The sequence below is a fragment of the Osmerus mordax genome, chromosome 8 (genome assembly GCF_038355195.1).
Source record: "Osmerus mordax isolate fOsmMor3 chromosome 8, fOsmMor3.pri, whole genome shotgun sequence".
Classification (NCBI taxonomy): domain Eukaryota; kingdom Metazoa; phylum Chordata; class Actinopteri; order Osmeriformes; family Osmeridae; genus Osmerus; species Osmerus mordax.
This window is the reverse complement of record NC_090057.1, coordinates 7,298,745-7,314,283: the sequence shown is the minus strand read 5'-3', so window position 1 is coordinate 7,314,283 and position 15,539 is coordinate 7,298,745. Positions and strand designations below refer to the sequence as shown.

The following is a 15,539-nucleotide window of genomic DNA, read 5'->3' as shown; positions in this document are numbered from 1 at the left end:
TCACATTTATTATAATCACATCAAATACAAAATCTGGGCACTTTTGTAATACACCCCACTTCTGCAAACCCTCCCTCGCACCCTCCCTCCTTCCATCCCTCAATAACCTCTTATGAGCTCAGAAAAATCACAGGACAACAAGAGCATTTCTAAACCAGTTAATAACAAAATATTATTTTGTCAATCATGAACTCTCAGCTTGGTGTGAACAAGCCTACAGGCTGACTGGGAGGTTCTTGTGAGCATCATCTTCTGGGATACCAGTGAAGTACTTGAATGAAGGGGGGTGAGGGGATGGGGGAGGCAGTTAAAGATAAAGGCCTTTCTGAGCTGGCAGAGATAAACAGTCTGCTGGTGATTGGTAAATATGAACCCAGGTACGACCTGATCTCAGTCACTGGAAAGCCCCAGAAACTGACCACATCCAGAGGGAGAGCAGGTCGTTTCCTGGCAAAATGAAACAGAAACCAGAGGAAACGTCTAAAACACCCCCTCCTCTTCTTTATCTCCCAGAAGGGACTGTAGCACTCCAGGGGGTTATCTCCACAACGAGAGATCAAATCTGACCATGACTGGACCAAACCAGGACAGACACTGTGAGGTTCTGTTTGGACAATGCATTTGAACACATGCTGGTATCTCAACCCTGAGATCCGTTCTAAATGGACGAGAGAGGCTCGTCTGTCAAATTGGAGCAGGAATCGGTGAGCACAGCAAGAACAGAGTCCCCTGAGGACAGATGGAAAAGTCCTTATGCTGAAAGTAGCATCTAAAGATGAACCATTATTGCATGACAAGTGTGCAAAAAAATCTAGAATTGGTAAATGTCAGCTTTTGATCTGTAGCTGTGCAGCTTGACTGTGACCATCAGATGCCACTGGTTACAGGAGCTTGAGGGACAAACAGGCTTGTGTGTTAGGAAGATATGTGATACTGTATCTACTGGGACTGAACATGTTTTCCTCACTACATGGCTGTATAGTGGGCCTTCTGATGTCATAATAATGGGATTGCTTCAATGCAACAGCAGCAACACACTCTTCAGGAGAAAACTACAAATAACACACAAAGAAAATAACATTAGTTAGTTTGTATTTTTATTTTCATATTCTTTTTCGTTTTTATATAAAAAGTGTCAGTAACTGACATCTGTCAGAAGGTTGATAAAACCTCCACTTTCTCTCATCACCACCTCCAAATAATGTACCATTCCTTAGTCCTCCACCTCCCCTTCTAGTCAAACAATAATCTATCTGTTTGACCGCCTCACCCCACCAGTAAGAAGAATGCAGTACTTTACAGGTTTTAGTAAACAGAACAGAAACAGGATGGTTTATCCCTCCATCCAAAACAAATAAAAAAAGCTGCTTTTGCACTGGTTAGGCCCCCGGGAGGGAACAAGCTCAGCTACAACCGTCTACGGTCGACTGGGAATCAACCGCATTCGGTCCAGTGTGGACCGCCCCTGCCTCCTATGAACGGGAGGCAGGCGACCCTCGCGATTCTGCTCACCAAAGAGCACTTTCATGTTTCAAAGAGAAGTAAAACAAACAGAAGAGGTATTTTTTTTTTACTGGTAATATCACAATCCAAAGCTTTGAAGGTGTTAAGGAGAGCCAGGCATCCGGATGGCAGGAAGACAGATGGGGTTAGGAACCGGAAGATACCCCGGGAACACCTGGCTTCACACTTTCTTTTTGTTTCGCTTTCTTTTTTTCTTTTACTCAATGACAAAGCTTAATTACCAGAAACATAACAACACCAATGTCAACAATAAAAAACAGTCACCAAGTAGCTACAGCAGAAGCAAGATGGCTCCTCCTTCAAAGTGCTTCGCTTTTTTTGACGCTTGAAATTCTAAAAAATACTTTTTTTTTTTTCTTCCTCATCCTCCACCTCTTGATATTTTCTGGTTTTCCCCACACACACACACACATCTGCACATGATATATTTGTCACAGACACTCAAACGGGAAACGCACAAACAGTCAAACTCAACAGGGCTCAGTGTTCTTTGTTGTTTTCCCAACACACATTCTGGTCTAGCTTACAAAGACAGTTTGTAGGGGTTGTGTGGGGGAGGGGTAATGCAATAGTTGTAGGATGGATAGGGGACTCTAGGGTTACTTGGGGGGGGGGGGTGAGGGTCAATATGACCCCCTGTTACATGAGAGCAGCAGCAGTGTCTGCTCCTCTGATGACTCTGCTGGATAGTTCAGGCACACTTTACATCATGACACGTCTCCAGTTAACGCCAAAACAAAAACATACACCACAATAACAACTTCTCGTAATACAAAAGAAAAAGAAAAAAAAGGATACAAAATGAAACTAAATGAAACACAAAGTGACTACATGATAGAGTGCAGCAGTGCACTGTGTTCTGGAGAATTTGCTGTCGGGGATTCTTGCACACGCTCATAGAGATAGCAGTGACTCCCACTGGGGGTGGGAGGTGGAATACTGGAAGGTTAGCTGGAACTTCCTCTGCCTGAGTAACTGTCCTCTAGAGCAGCTCAACATCCCAACAGCAGGGGGAGGGTGCTCTAGGCTGCCCCCTCATGGTGGGTTTTGGCACTGCGGGCAACGAGGATGTTGCCGTCTTCATCCATCCACCAGTGGGGTTCAAGTGACTATTTCTTTTGCAGTTCTTTCGTTTCAGCTTGCTTTCTTTTCTTCCATTTGTTCTGTCCATCTTTCCTTCATTCATCCATCACAAGGGTGAGGTTTCGTGTAGAGCCGAGTTCCTTCCGTTTCTTTCACTCTATGAATAATTTTTATTTTTTTTCCTCCTCCCCTCTTCGGTTTTCATTTTTTCTTGAAGTGTCCCACAAGAGCAACGACGACAACAGTAAAAAAAAACAACAACGATAAACGCCAAAAGCCCTTCATGTCATATAGCGGGTGATAGCTCTCAGAGCATAAAGCAACTCTGCCTGCATGCGCGCTTCCATAAGAAGCAAGTTAACGTGGACCTGGGAAGGGAGAGAGAGAGAGAAAAAGGAGAAACAGTTATTATACTGCAATAACCTATTTTATTTCACCGTATCAACAAAAGAAAGAATGACTATTTTTACATATTTGTACCAAGCCCTGTGTCACCCCCTCACCTTCTCAGAGTGCTGGAACTGCCTCCAGAAGCTTTCATACATTCTCTTGGTGGTTTTCTCCGGGCTGCACACCATGGTCTTAATGTAGACCTTAAAGCTGCGATCCAGAAGCTGGTTGATCTCCCCATAGTCATAGTCATCATATCTGAGATAGAGAGCGAGAGGAAGGGGGGGGGGGGGGGTCAGAGTCAACCAGCCACCAATAAAATGGTACAAGTAAAGTAAAGGGGGAAAATAAGCTATGACAGCGTTATCAAATCATAGAAAAGTTGTTTTTCTAACCTGATGCCAAACATGCAGTGGATGTAGTTCCAGATGGCCCTGCGAAGCATGGACGTGTCCACATCCTTGTGTGTTGCCATGGTGTTGTAGGTCAGGGTGTAGGCCATCTGGAACTTCTCGTCCAGCAGCTGACCCACATCTGGGTACAGGCGGTTGACCAGGGAGTAGCCATGGTCCTCCCAGCTGTAGTCCTGGGGGGGATAACGAGGGGTTAATATTGCAGGAGTGGGGGTTCATATTGACACTGTGTGTGTGTGGAGTCTGGCCTACCTGCACTCTGAAGGTGGGTACGTGCTCCCCCCTCCTGGAGAAGTCCTTGTAGCCGTAGCTGGGGTCCTCAAAGTGGCGGGACACGTCCCTGGAGGGCACGCCCTCCTCGTCCTCGGAGGTGGACACCAGCATGCTCTCAGTCTTCTCCCTCTCGAAGCGTGTGGCCATCTCCTCCTGGCTGGCCTCCTCCTCCTCACGACACTCTTGCATCTGCTTCATCCTCTCCATCAGCACCTCCACCTCGCCAGACACCTCCTACACACACACAGGCAGAGTCAGGTTACATGTAAAACCAGAGATGACCCAATACCACACGTTCCACACAGTCCCCTCTCCATCAACCACACTGAGCCTCCACCAGAGATTGACCACCCCACAACCATACCATGGTTTCACAGCCTAGTGCCAGCCTCTCTCTTTCACAATCTCACCCCCCCCACCCACCCATCTCCCTCACGTCCCCATCTCTCACCTGGTTGCTGTGGAGGTGGTGGTGGTCATCATGGTGGTTGGCGTGGTGCCCGTTGCCGTTGGCGATGTCGCACATGCAGTACTGGCTGAGGGAGGGGGGTCTGAAGGTGTGGCCCCCGCTGCAGTGGATCTCAGGGCTGATGCCACAGCCGAAGGTGAAGGAGGCCAGGGAGTGGTAGTGGGTGAGCAGCACCACCGCATGGATCAGCTCCGCCAGAGACCAGCTGTGCTCCTCTGCCTTCAGCAGGTGCTGGGGCCACAGAAAAAGAAAGAGAAAAAGGATTGGTAAGTCAAGCTGTCAATCAGTCTAATAGTCTGTATGATAGGCTGGGTCATGTGGCATTGTCAGTGGAGTGAGTATCAATCACCAGCTGGCACATAGGGTTGGACAGCTCGGTTACGGTGATGATTCAGTGATGGATCTAATATCACCTTTTCCTTTCTCCCCTTTTCTGCTTACCTCCCTCTATCTCTTTCCCCCTTCAGTAACCCTGAAGCCTGCCAGTTCGGCCAAGTCAAACAGCTGCAGCCGTCCTCCTACCTACCTCCATCAATGACCTCGTTGACCATGGACTGTTACATCATCAGCTCCACCCCCACCCTCCCCACCTGCCATCCAGCCAGCCCAGGATAGTGTCACCTTCCTGCATTTGGCTCCCTAATCCAGCCCCTGGTCCCTTACCTCGATATGGGCCTTGGTGAGCAGCCAGGGCCGGTGGGCCAGGATCTTGTTGAGGTCTCCCAGGGCCTGCAGCTTCTGTGGGGCTCCGTCCAGCCCGTTCAACCACTTGGGATCACCCCCCACCTGGAGGAAGTCGTTGACGTGCAGGTTGACCAGGTAGGAGCACTGGTGACGTGCTGCCGCCTGAGGAGGGGGGGGGGGGGGGGGGAGAGAGAGAGGGACACGTTATACTGACATGGTTGAGAGACTACAGGGAGGCGTGGGAGATAAGGAGAGGGGATGGAGTTGCTGAGAAACAGCAGTTGAAAGAGCACAGGAACAGATGATCTCAATGTCTTTAGCACGGCTCTCAGCCTACCATGACATACGCCCATGTCATGATAGTGGAGTTTAGGCTTACCATGATGCCTATATAGTGGCGGTAGTGCAGAGACAGCGGGCCGTCCATCTGAAGCAGGTAGTGCTGCGTCCGGAGGAAGCTCTCCAGGTACTGCGGGTGGAAGCCCATCACCAGAGAGATGTTGTCAAGGCGACCCAGCGCCGCAAAGGCGTCCTCGAATATCGACTGCGTCCTGGCGTCCTCCTTGCTTACTTGCAGGATCTAGTGGAAGAGAGGGGGAGATTCATCAGCATATGATCCAGTCGTAGACTCTTAACTATTTCAGCAATCCATGTTAATAGTAGTAGATGCAGTACATTGTATTTACTCAAATATTCATCAGTTTGTATTTGTCACTGGCTCATATGAGGTGCCTATAAGATCCGATCTACTCACTTCTTTTTCTGGGATAAATCTACTTGGTCCGTTTCCCAGTGGTCTTGGAATCCTTACTCCTAAATCCTGCAAGACAAGGGAACATATATATTCACATTTACATGACCAGCAATACATAGAGGAAACGTCATTCCAATGGAGATCAAGTGACATCGAAAGTTCATTTTAAATACACACGGAAAGGGGAAAAAAACCCTATTAGCGGTATAGTAGCATTTTGGCTTCCAGCCCTCCCATGTAATACATCCTGATGCAAGGCCTCTCCTCTCACCCCCTGCTCTGCTACAGATTACTCTACTGCCCCAGTTTGGCATTACTAGTCCGTCTGACACTTAGCCTTAGCAAAGACAAGAGAAACTCGACACGCTTTGTTCATAACACCGCTGCAGAAAAAGATGCTGCGCGGTTCTTCCATTTACCCAGTTTTCCTACATTATGTGAGCTGTGGCAACAAGTTACAATTATGGATTAAATAGCTTAGATATAAATCTTGTATTGATCGTAGGTTTATAGAAGAAAAAACAGCAATTGAGACTTACAATTCTTGAAATCTGTACTTTAATCGGTCACAAAATAGAAACTTGTTGAGACATGTCCCCCTTTAGCTGACTTGATGGCAGCTGTCCCGTTGCGCACGCACAATAAAGTGGCTGAATGAATAACCTAGCTCTCTGGCCGAAGATCAAAAGATAACCAACACAAATAAATATAACCAATGTATAATATCAACTTTCTCTAGGCTATAACCAACAACCAGGAGCTACAAAAGAAACTGACAAAGACCTGTGCGGGACATAGAGGACTGTCAAGCAGCGCAAAACTCGTCTTATGCGTAAACAAGAACGGACACAAAAGAAAAGACTGCACTGCAGACTATTTGCTCGAGAGTCAAGGGAGAAGTGTCAAACGACCATAAGCGCATTCAAATAACATCAAATAGCCCAAGGTAAGAAAAGCATGCATCAACTGTCAACAGTATTAGCCCATTAAAGAACATAATTATCGTACCTTTTTACTGAGTCGTTCACAATGAGTGCATGTCTTCAATAAGTCTGACACTGTTAATGAATTATTTTCCATGGTTTCCGTTGGTGCTGTCGCGTGCCTCATAGTGTGTTCTCAGTGCGCTTGAATGTTTCAAGGTATATAAAAAAATATAAACGTCTAATAAATGGCTGTTTCCTTCTCGCTTTGTTCCTGGGGCACTGGGTAAAGTGCTCCGTCGTCAGCTGTTGCAGCCCTACAGCAGAATACCAATCTTTCTCAGCGCATACACTCGCTAAATAAGCGGACCAGCATGACTGACGTGTGAAACAACCAATCCAATGCCGAAAACAACCTCCATTGAGCCAATAGCGTTAAAGGGGACGGAGGAGGCGGGGTAAACTGTGAGGAGACAGGTTCTAAACGTGAGCCGAGAAATAAACCCCCAAGACACAGCATCAATCCTCTCATCTATATTGTCAGGACATTGGCGACCATTGCCTCGACATCGACTGTAAAATAGTAAACACAATCTCTACAAGAAAAAATGTAACGCCAAGTTTTCATTGTTTGATATCCATTGGTTGTTCTGATTAATGAACTAAATCTTTTAATCAATGAAGATGACAACTTAAATAAACTTGTTCGTTTCTTAGGGATTTCTTTACACAATAACCTGTAATACTGATGTACTCATGTACTCCATTCAGCTCTCATGTTACACAGAAAACAGACAAGATTACCAAGCAGCTACAAGTTTTTTCTCGTCTTCCATTCATGGAAAGCACAAGAGCAGTATTTTACACAATGGGAATGTGACCGAGCACATGCATGCCATGCATGCACACACGGAGAGGCTGACACACACACACACACATGCACTTCTGCACACCTACTCGCACACAAACACATGCATGCATGCAGGCAGGCACACACACACTTATGCACACACACAAACATATGTATGCACACAAACACACACACACACACACACATACATACATACATACATACATACATACATACATACATACATACATACATACATACATACACACACACACACACACACACACACACACACACACACACACACACACACACACACACACACACACACACACACACACACACACACACACAAGCACACACATACACATTCACACAGTGACTGCTATTGTGGCTGAGATGAATCACCACCTAGATAGATGGATACCTGCAAGAGATCAGCAACAACAACCGGAAATCAATTCCTGCTTCCTGCTCAGCCAATAGACCACACAGATAATTCAGCCCTGAGCCAATCACGGCCCCGGGACAACACCTGAGCCAAAAGAGAAGGAGAGATAACAAAAATCTACTGGGTTTATGGCTTTGTTTATTCCAACCAAGCCATAATGACACACCACTGACTGTATAGAAAAATCCAATTGCCCTTTACAATCTTTTTTTGTATGTATTCCTTAGTCTATGCTTACAAACATGAAAGGAGAGGGGGAAGTTAAATTTGCTCTGAACAAACAGCCATTATAGTAGTTGGATTATAATCTAATTCAAACAATCATCTGATCAATTCTTAAATTTCCAATCACCATTTAATAAATTAATATGAATTTGAAAAAGGTTTAGTTAATGAATTCATATGAAACAAATCTATAATAAATACATATTGATTGAAGGCTGAGACACCACAGACCCCAGTGGAATGGTTTTCATCACTAGAACACAAACAACAACCTCACTAGCAGTACATTTCACAATCCCATTAAAATACTGACTCAGGTTAACACATCTAATAATACAGTTATTATGGGAGTAGGGAGAGTGTGTGTGTGTGTGTGTGAATGGGGTGTGTGTGCTAGTTTGGGTGTGTGTGTGGTAATGTGTGTACGTGTACGTACGGACCAGGGTAGGGGAGATGTGTGTTTGTGTGCTTTTATGTGTGTTTGTTCGTGTGTCATAGGGTAAGGGGGGAGGCATAACCGGAGGAACTAAAATAAAAACCTGACAAACTGCTCCTATTTGAGAAAACAAGGGGAGAGGGAGACGGAGAGAGAAGGAATGGAGTAAGTGACTGTGTGTGAGAGAGAGAGAGATAGTTGACTGGCCCGACCCAGAAGAGCTTTCCCTCTGCCTGTTGAGTTTGGCGCAGAGCTGCCAGTGATAGCACACCATTCAGCAGGTTCATTGTGTGGTCCACCGCCCCGATACCCCCGGGGGGGGGGGGGGGGGGGGGGGCGGCAGAGAGGGGTGCTGGAGGGGTAGTAGTGGTGGTAAACAGACCCCCGGGGGGCACAGAGTCAGCACTCTGCTGGCTGGGGCCACAGGCTGCAGCACACTGAGCTCCATGGCTCAGCAAAGTTGCAGAAGAGGCTGGTCAGCGTTCGGGGCGACACTGAGCAACACACACACCGACAAACACACACCACAACGTTTCACATAAAAGCGCTTAGACATCCCTCATCCACCCAGAGGCCAGACTGAACCCTATTGTCAGGGTGACCACACCACCCACACTGGGAGGCTTTACTGTACTCACTGTGGGGGGGGGGGGGGGGGGGGGGGTTATGATAACAGGGGGATGATTAGTTACAGAGCACAGTGAGTTTGATGGAGACCCTGTATGGATCTAGTCTCAGGCCCTCTCTCTCCTCTGCTCCTACTTTCTCTTTCTTCTTCCATTCATATTTATTTTCATGCTTCCATGGTGTCCTTCAACTTCATTCTTCTCTACTCATCCTCCCCCACTTACCTTTTCCAGCCAGCCCGCCTCCATTTTGAGTGTGTAGTTGCCTGATCCTCTCATGTAGCCAGTCTGGTGAGCTACTTAAGGAGGGGTCAGGGGTCAGCATTCTGTCAGTTCCAGAATGTGACTGGTGTAGCTCTACCTCTAATATGTGTCAGATTAGGGTTTCTGGCCTGAGGTATGATATTCCACAAGTCACTTCCTGTAACATTAACAAGGTAACCCACAGAGGGACACTTTCTAAGTCTAAGTCATCTTTTGAGTGTAATGTTTGACTAACTGAAAAATATGAGGTATTTTGGAACATGCCAGATAACCAGATAAATCATCATGTAGTTCATAGCAGACGTGAAACTTCCACAGAGAAAAGAGAAACACATTCTTTAGATAATTGGAATGGTTGAGATTTGTGCAAAGATAGTTGAGACAGTACTATAGTTAATAGACAGACAACTATGACCTTTGTATTTTGTTTATGTGTTTCACTAACTACAAGTTTAACAACAACATTTACTACAGTTAAAACTGTCGGGCATGAAAATTATATGAAACATTTTGGCAAAGTCTAGTTAAAAGCTACAAGTACGTGTATTTCTTTTTTTTTTTTTTTTTACAATTGTGGCTCGGTAACTTTTTCTAAGAAAATAAAGCATGTTTAACTCGCATGGGTCTTTCTGAAAAAGCTCATAAAGAAGAAATATATATTTCTTCTATCTGTTTACCACTGCAAACTTTTCAAGCGCTTTCACCAAAAACTCAGGGATGAGAAGACAGAGAGAAAAGAAGAGACAGAGAAAGGCAGTCAATCTAAAGCTCACTACATATGTGTCCCAGTGGTGTGGCTGCAGTGAGACGAGAACAGAAAGAAACCGCAAAAAAAACTGTGGGGATGTGCAACAAGTGGTAGAAGTCCTCCCAACCAGTTTAAACCTGACCTATCGCTTCAGAGAGAGAGAGAGAGAGAGAGAGAGAGAGAGAGAGAGAGAGAGAGAGAGAGAGAGAGAGAGAGAGAGAGGAAGTGAGAGAGCAAAATAGAGCAAGAGGGTGAGAAAGACAGAGAGAGAGGGAGAGAGAGAGAGAGAGAGAGAGCGAGAGAGAGAGAGAGAGAGAGAGAGAGAGAGAGAGAGAGAGAGAGAGAGAGAGAGAGAGGAGCAAAAAGCAGAGGCACAATGACATAAGCCTAGCAACAGGCTTTCACCAATCACGTAACAGAACAACAGTTACAGGGTCCAATCTTTTTTGCTCTCGCTCTCCCCCTCTTCTCCTCCTCTGAAAAAAGAAAGGGTGAGAGAGAAAAAAAGTTGTGCCAGAGCATGAAGTTGTGTGCACAAGCATATGCAGCATATAATCATTTGACTAACAAATTGTTCCTGTTGTAGTTTTTAACAGGCGTTTGTTTGAGTTTGTCTGTGTGTGTGTGTGTTTGTGGAGGTGGAACAAACAGACCTCTATCTTCACCTTTTTACTGCCAACATAAAACCTTCTGCTGCTCAGAAAAACAAAGGAAGATCTCTCTCCCACATCAAGCAGGCCTGCCCTGGGAGTTCTTATGTTGTTTAAGGTCCAGGGTCTCTGATGTTTGATCAAGTCTGTTTAAACTTAGTGAAAAGGATGAAAACAGGCTTAAATCAATATCACACACACACACACACACGCACATACTGAGGGTTGTTTTTTAAAATCTTTAAATAAGTAGAAAGTGTAGACAAAGCAAATCTTTTCTTTTTCGTCTCTCTTCCTCCCTACCACCCCTTCCTAAAACCTAGCTCTGGGTTCGAAACCCTTCCATAGATCAGCAAGCACTTAACATTGCAGGCTGAGACGTGGAGTTAGCTGCAGGAGTTAACCCTTACCTGCCCACCCTACAGCCTGCAGCTGGGTGTAGTGCTCAGGAACACTGGCTCTGGCTAGCCTGTTATTGCTCACTTTTCTGCACATACACCCTTCACCATTGAGTTATTGAGTAACTTTTTATCTTGCTGATCTCAATCACTTTTCGGAGAACCCCCCCCCCCCCCCCCCCCCCCCACCACGCCCGGGGGTTGTAATAAGGGGCAAGGTGGGGTGGGAGCAAGGCGAACATGCTACCAAGTGATGCAAGTGACGCTTGCATGACTTAGGGAGTGATTCTGACATGGGACTGGACCTCTCTGTACTGGGAAACCTGAGGAGACACAACCACCAGAGCAGCACCAGGTGGGTCGACCTGACAAAATGGAATCACTCTGGAGAAACACAGGTCCAACTTTGTCCTGCTTCTCCAACCCCCTCCCCCCTCTCCTACCAGTCTACCCTTCCTTTCCTCCTTCTCCTTTCCCCCCTCCTCTGATCTCTGTGTGTTCTGCCAAGCTATTGCAAAGGCGCGGCCTCACCGAGCGCCGGCTTTCCTGAGCGGAGAGGCGCGGTCTGAGAGCAGCAGAGCCCTGAGCATACGCGTGCGGGCGCCTGGAGGAAACAGCCTTCCCTGGATTCCATGAAACGGAGCGGAACTCCAGAGAGCGGAGCGGAACACCGAGCAAAGAAGAGAAAACAGCATTGACCAGGGAGGGGAGGAGGGGGGGAAGGGAGGACGGGGGAAGGGGGAGGAGGGAGGGAGAGGAGGGGGTCAATTAAGAAAGGGCTCAGAACTAAAGGGTCATTTCTTCATATGGTTCACACTGAAGAGATACTTTCATCATACAGTGCATAGATGCATGTGTTAATACACATTTCCCTTATCGCTGCACAGTCTTTACAAAAACACACGAAATGACACACATGGACTCACGGCTGTGTAAAGTCCTGTGCAACCCCAGGTCAGCGCTGTGTGTGAGTGAGGAAAGCAGAGTTCCTGGGATGTTATTCCACCAGGGAGGAGGAGCAGCTGTCACAATACTGCCACCGCCCCCCCAGCCCTCCTGCCCGCTATCTTTAGTCTGCTTTAATAAGGTGCCAATAACATGATGAACAGATCGCTCTTTTTAACAGTTAACCTCCGCAAAACCTTTTCCATCTCTGGAGTTCAGTGTTTGATCCCTGCCAATATAACACATCTCTAACTGTCCATAATAGCCTCTCCCATTCCTAGGTACCTCATAGGGTTCAGCTCTGGAGGCTGTGGAATATACCACTAGGCCTCTCCTCAGAGGGGTGCAGTCAAAAGCTCAAAGGGTATCAGGGTATACAAAATATAAGGTTCCTGGCGAGATGTCTACCATAACAGAGGCAGAACTAGGATCAGCTATCCCTAATCCTCACCTCACCGGAAGGGGAGAGGTCATGACACTGACCTCAAAACAGAGCTTTAGAACCACCAACTGACAGCTCTTACAAGGTTGCCATGGCGGCGGCCACCCTCACTGTTGTTCCTGCAGTGAGAATCAGATGCTGCTGACTAAACAGATATGAATCACAGCCCGGGCTGGTTGTCCACCCCCAGATCAGACCATCATAACGGCTGCTAATGACCCCTTTGAGAAACATTCATAACTTCACCTGAACCCACAGATTTACCTAAAATGTTCCTGTTTATTTTCCATTTGTAACAAGTAGAAGTAGAAGTACAACTGAAGTATTGATGCTGCACCTCTCGACAGTTCCCTAGCGTTCTAACTGGGATGACACAGGGGTCTTGTTAAACTCCTCTGTGGCAGAGACAAGCAGAGCACAGGGGATGGTTGCCAGGTCGGGGATGTAATCCTCCCCACACCTCAAAGGTTGTGACATGCCTTATGAAAATGTGAAATAGGTATGAGAGTGGGCGGCCAAGTCTAATCCTGTATGCCAGATGAGAGACATACTGGCCAGAGGAGCAGACATGCATGCACAGAAAAGATGGCATCGATACAAGACTTTTAATTCTCTACCTGTCCCTGTCACTCTTTCTCTCGACAGTTTCTCTCTCTCTCCCTCTCAGGATGTTGACGGCCCATGTGGTTTCCTAGGAGACGTAATGGTGGTTCTTCTGCAGTTGTGAGTACGTGATACCACCTCCCCACCATCCCAGCTCATGTTTCCTCATTAATGAACGATGAAGCCCGGTACCGCAGGCTGGACAAAAGCACCCGGTGGAACCTCATCTGATGGCCACGCCGGTGCTGTAACAGCCCGTTAATATTTCATTGTTTATGAAATACTTGTTTGGTCAAGCATACTAGACATGCAAGACTTTCTGGCATTTCTGTCTCTCTCTCTCTCTCTCTCTCCTCTCTCTCTCTCTCTCTCTGTCTCTCTCTCTCTGTCTCTCTCTCTCTCTCTCTCTCTCTCTCTCTCTCTCTCTCTGCAAGTTCATTCTGTTTCTCTCTCATTCTGTTTCTCTCTTTCTCCTTCTGTGTCTCCATGTTCATCTCTCCAGTTCATTCTTTGTGTCTTACACACAAACCTAAACATGCATGGACAATATGTAAAGATCATGAATTATACTGGTCACAGACACAAACTAACAAATACAGAACGTTTCTGCTTACCCCACATGTACTCTCATAAACACACAAACTATCTGTGTGCACAGCACAGTGCACACATGCCTCCAGCATTGGCAAAACGACCAGTTATGATCTGTACTATAAATGCAGAAAAGGTTTACACACGCACAAGAGTGCATTCTGTAACAGTACAACAGGCCTGTTGAACGGCCTGTAGGTGACATGGGACGTTATTCAAGCCAGACAAATGCTGTCTCTGCACAGCTTCACAGGTGACCTCATAAGAGGAGATATAGGAGACATTCAAGTTGTGTGTGTGTGTGAGTTGAATAGTGTGTGTCTTTGTTTTTGGTATGTGAGTGTGTGTTTGGAGTTTTTTGTGCTTGTGTGTGTTTGTGTGTGTGTGTGTGTGTGTGTGCGCATATGTGTGTGTGTGGAGTGAGCCATGTTTGCTATCTGGTTAATCATTAACAAGGCCATGCATGCAGCAGAATACTGACCAACCAGCTGGACCTTCCAGAAGGCCTCCTGGTTACACATCTTGGAACCAAACAATGGGGAGAGAAGAGGAGGAGGAGGGAGAGGAGGAGGGGAGAGGAGGAGGGAGAGGAGGAGGAGGGACAGGAGGAGGGAGAGGAGGCGGAGGAGGGAGAGGAGGAGGGAGAGGAGGAGATAGATGGAGAAGAGAAAATAGAGGAGAAAAGGTAGAGGAGGAGGAGGTGGATGAAGAGGTGGAGGGGAAGAAGGAGAAGGAGGAAGGATTGTTTTTTGATCTTCTTACTAAGGACTTTAGTACAGTTAAAAAGAGAAATGGAGAAAGATGAAAAGATTGAGAGAGAGAATCACAGAGAGCGAGCAAGCGAGAGAGAGAGAGAGAGAGAGAGAGAGGAGAGAGAGAGAGAAGAGAGAGAGAGAGAGAGAAGGGGGAGAGGGAGGAAGGAAGGACATCTCATGGATAAGCAACCACCCTGTGCTGTCTGAAGTGACATCATTTTCCAGGAGAATCAATAACTTCCAACTTCCTACTTCGTGGGAAAATCAATAACTGTTAACATGGCTAGATCAGTAAGCACGTAGAGTATGCACCTGAGAGGCACACAAACACAAACCTTTTCTATGCAAAAAGACAAGACTATCCACACAAACACATAGATGCACACATACACACACTTTGGGAAACATATTAGTGGTGCAGCAGTTTGAAGCAGGGCCATTAGAGGATTATCTCCAGTCAGACAGAGAAGTCTGTGGAATCAGCCTGCTGAGCTCAACTAAAGCAGCTTTCTATCAGGTTTCAATACCCCCCCTCAATCCCCCTTCCTCACCCTCCCAATCCCCCCTCCCCACCCCGGCCCCCCTCCCCTCGGTCCCCCACTCCCCTTCAGCACCCCAAACCACAACCAGCCTGCAGAAACCCCAACATCACACAAAATACCCATCCCCCACACCCTCGTCCCTCACGCCTCTTTCATTTCTCTCTTTCATCCTGTCTTTCTCTCTCTCCCTCTCTCTCTCTCCACTTCTTCAAACAGGTTTGAGGTACTGAAACCACATATCCAAACACAGCCGCACCATTTAGAACTGCAGGCTGAAAAATGAGGTAATACGGCAAACAAAAGACACTGTCACGCACAGACACACACGCACGCGCACAAGTTTTGCAAAGCCAGCACTTTGTGTCCTTCAGTGTTTCTGGAGCTAGAAGTGAGGTCTAAAAGGACGGGAGAGCGTAGTCGTACTCGGGGACACCAACAAGTCCAGTCTGGGCGAACAGAGGCGTCCAGGTGGAGCTGCAGCCCACTGCGGGGGTCTAAGG

At 46.8% G+C, this 15,539-nt stretch overlaps 1 protein-coding gene across 2 annotated transcripts in view; it reads right to left on the bottom strand.

Moving 5' to 3' along the window:
* Nucleotides 1–1,080: 1,080 nt before the first annotated feature.
* sesn1 (sestrin 1) overlaps nucleotides 1,081–15,539 on the bottom strand; it is a 30,752-nt gene continuing 16,293 nt past the window's right edge. The window contains exons 1-9 of one of the 2 annotated variants that reach the window (XM_067241309.1): nucleotides 6,599–6,825; nucleotides 5,591–5,656; nucleotides 5,216–5,416; nucleotides 4,816–4,998; nucleotides 4,135–4,383; nucleotides 3,663–3,917; nucleotides 3,393–3,583; nucleotides 3,111–3,255; nucleotides 1,081–2,975 (exon numbers count right to left, since the gene is read on the bottom strand). In XM_067241309.1, the coding sequence (XP_067097410.1) occupies nucleotides 2,889–2,975; nucleotides 3,111–3,255; nucleotides 3,393–3,583; nucleotides 3,663–3,917; nucleotides 4,135–4,383; nucleotides 4,816–4,998; nucleotides 5,216–5,416; nucleotides 5,591–5,656; nucleotides 6,599–6,700 (1,479 nt within the window). In that variant the 5' untranslated portion in view covers nucleotides 6,701–6,825 and the 3' untranslated portion in view covers nucleotides 1,081–2,888. Of the gene's footprint in view, nucleotides 2,976–3,110; nucleotides 3,256–3,392; nucleotides 3,584–3,662; nucleotides 3,918–4,134; nucleotides 4,384–4,815; nucleotides 4,999–5,215; nucleotides 5,417–5,590; nucleotides 5,657–6,598; nucleotides 6,826–15,539 lie in introns of those variants that run through there. The other variant, XM_067241308.1, reaches the window with a different exon arrangement.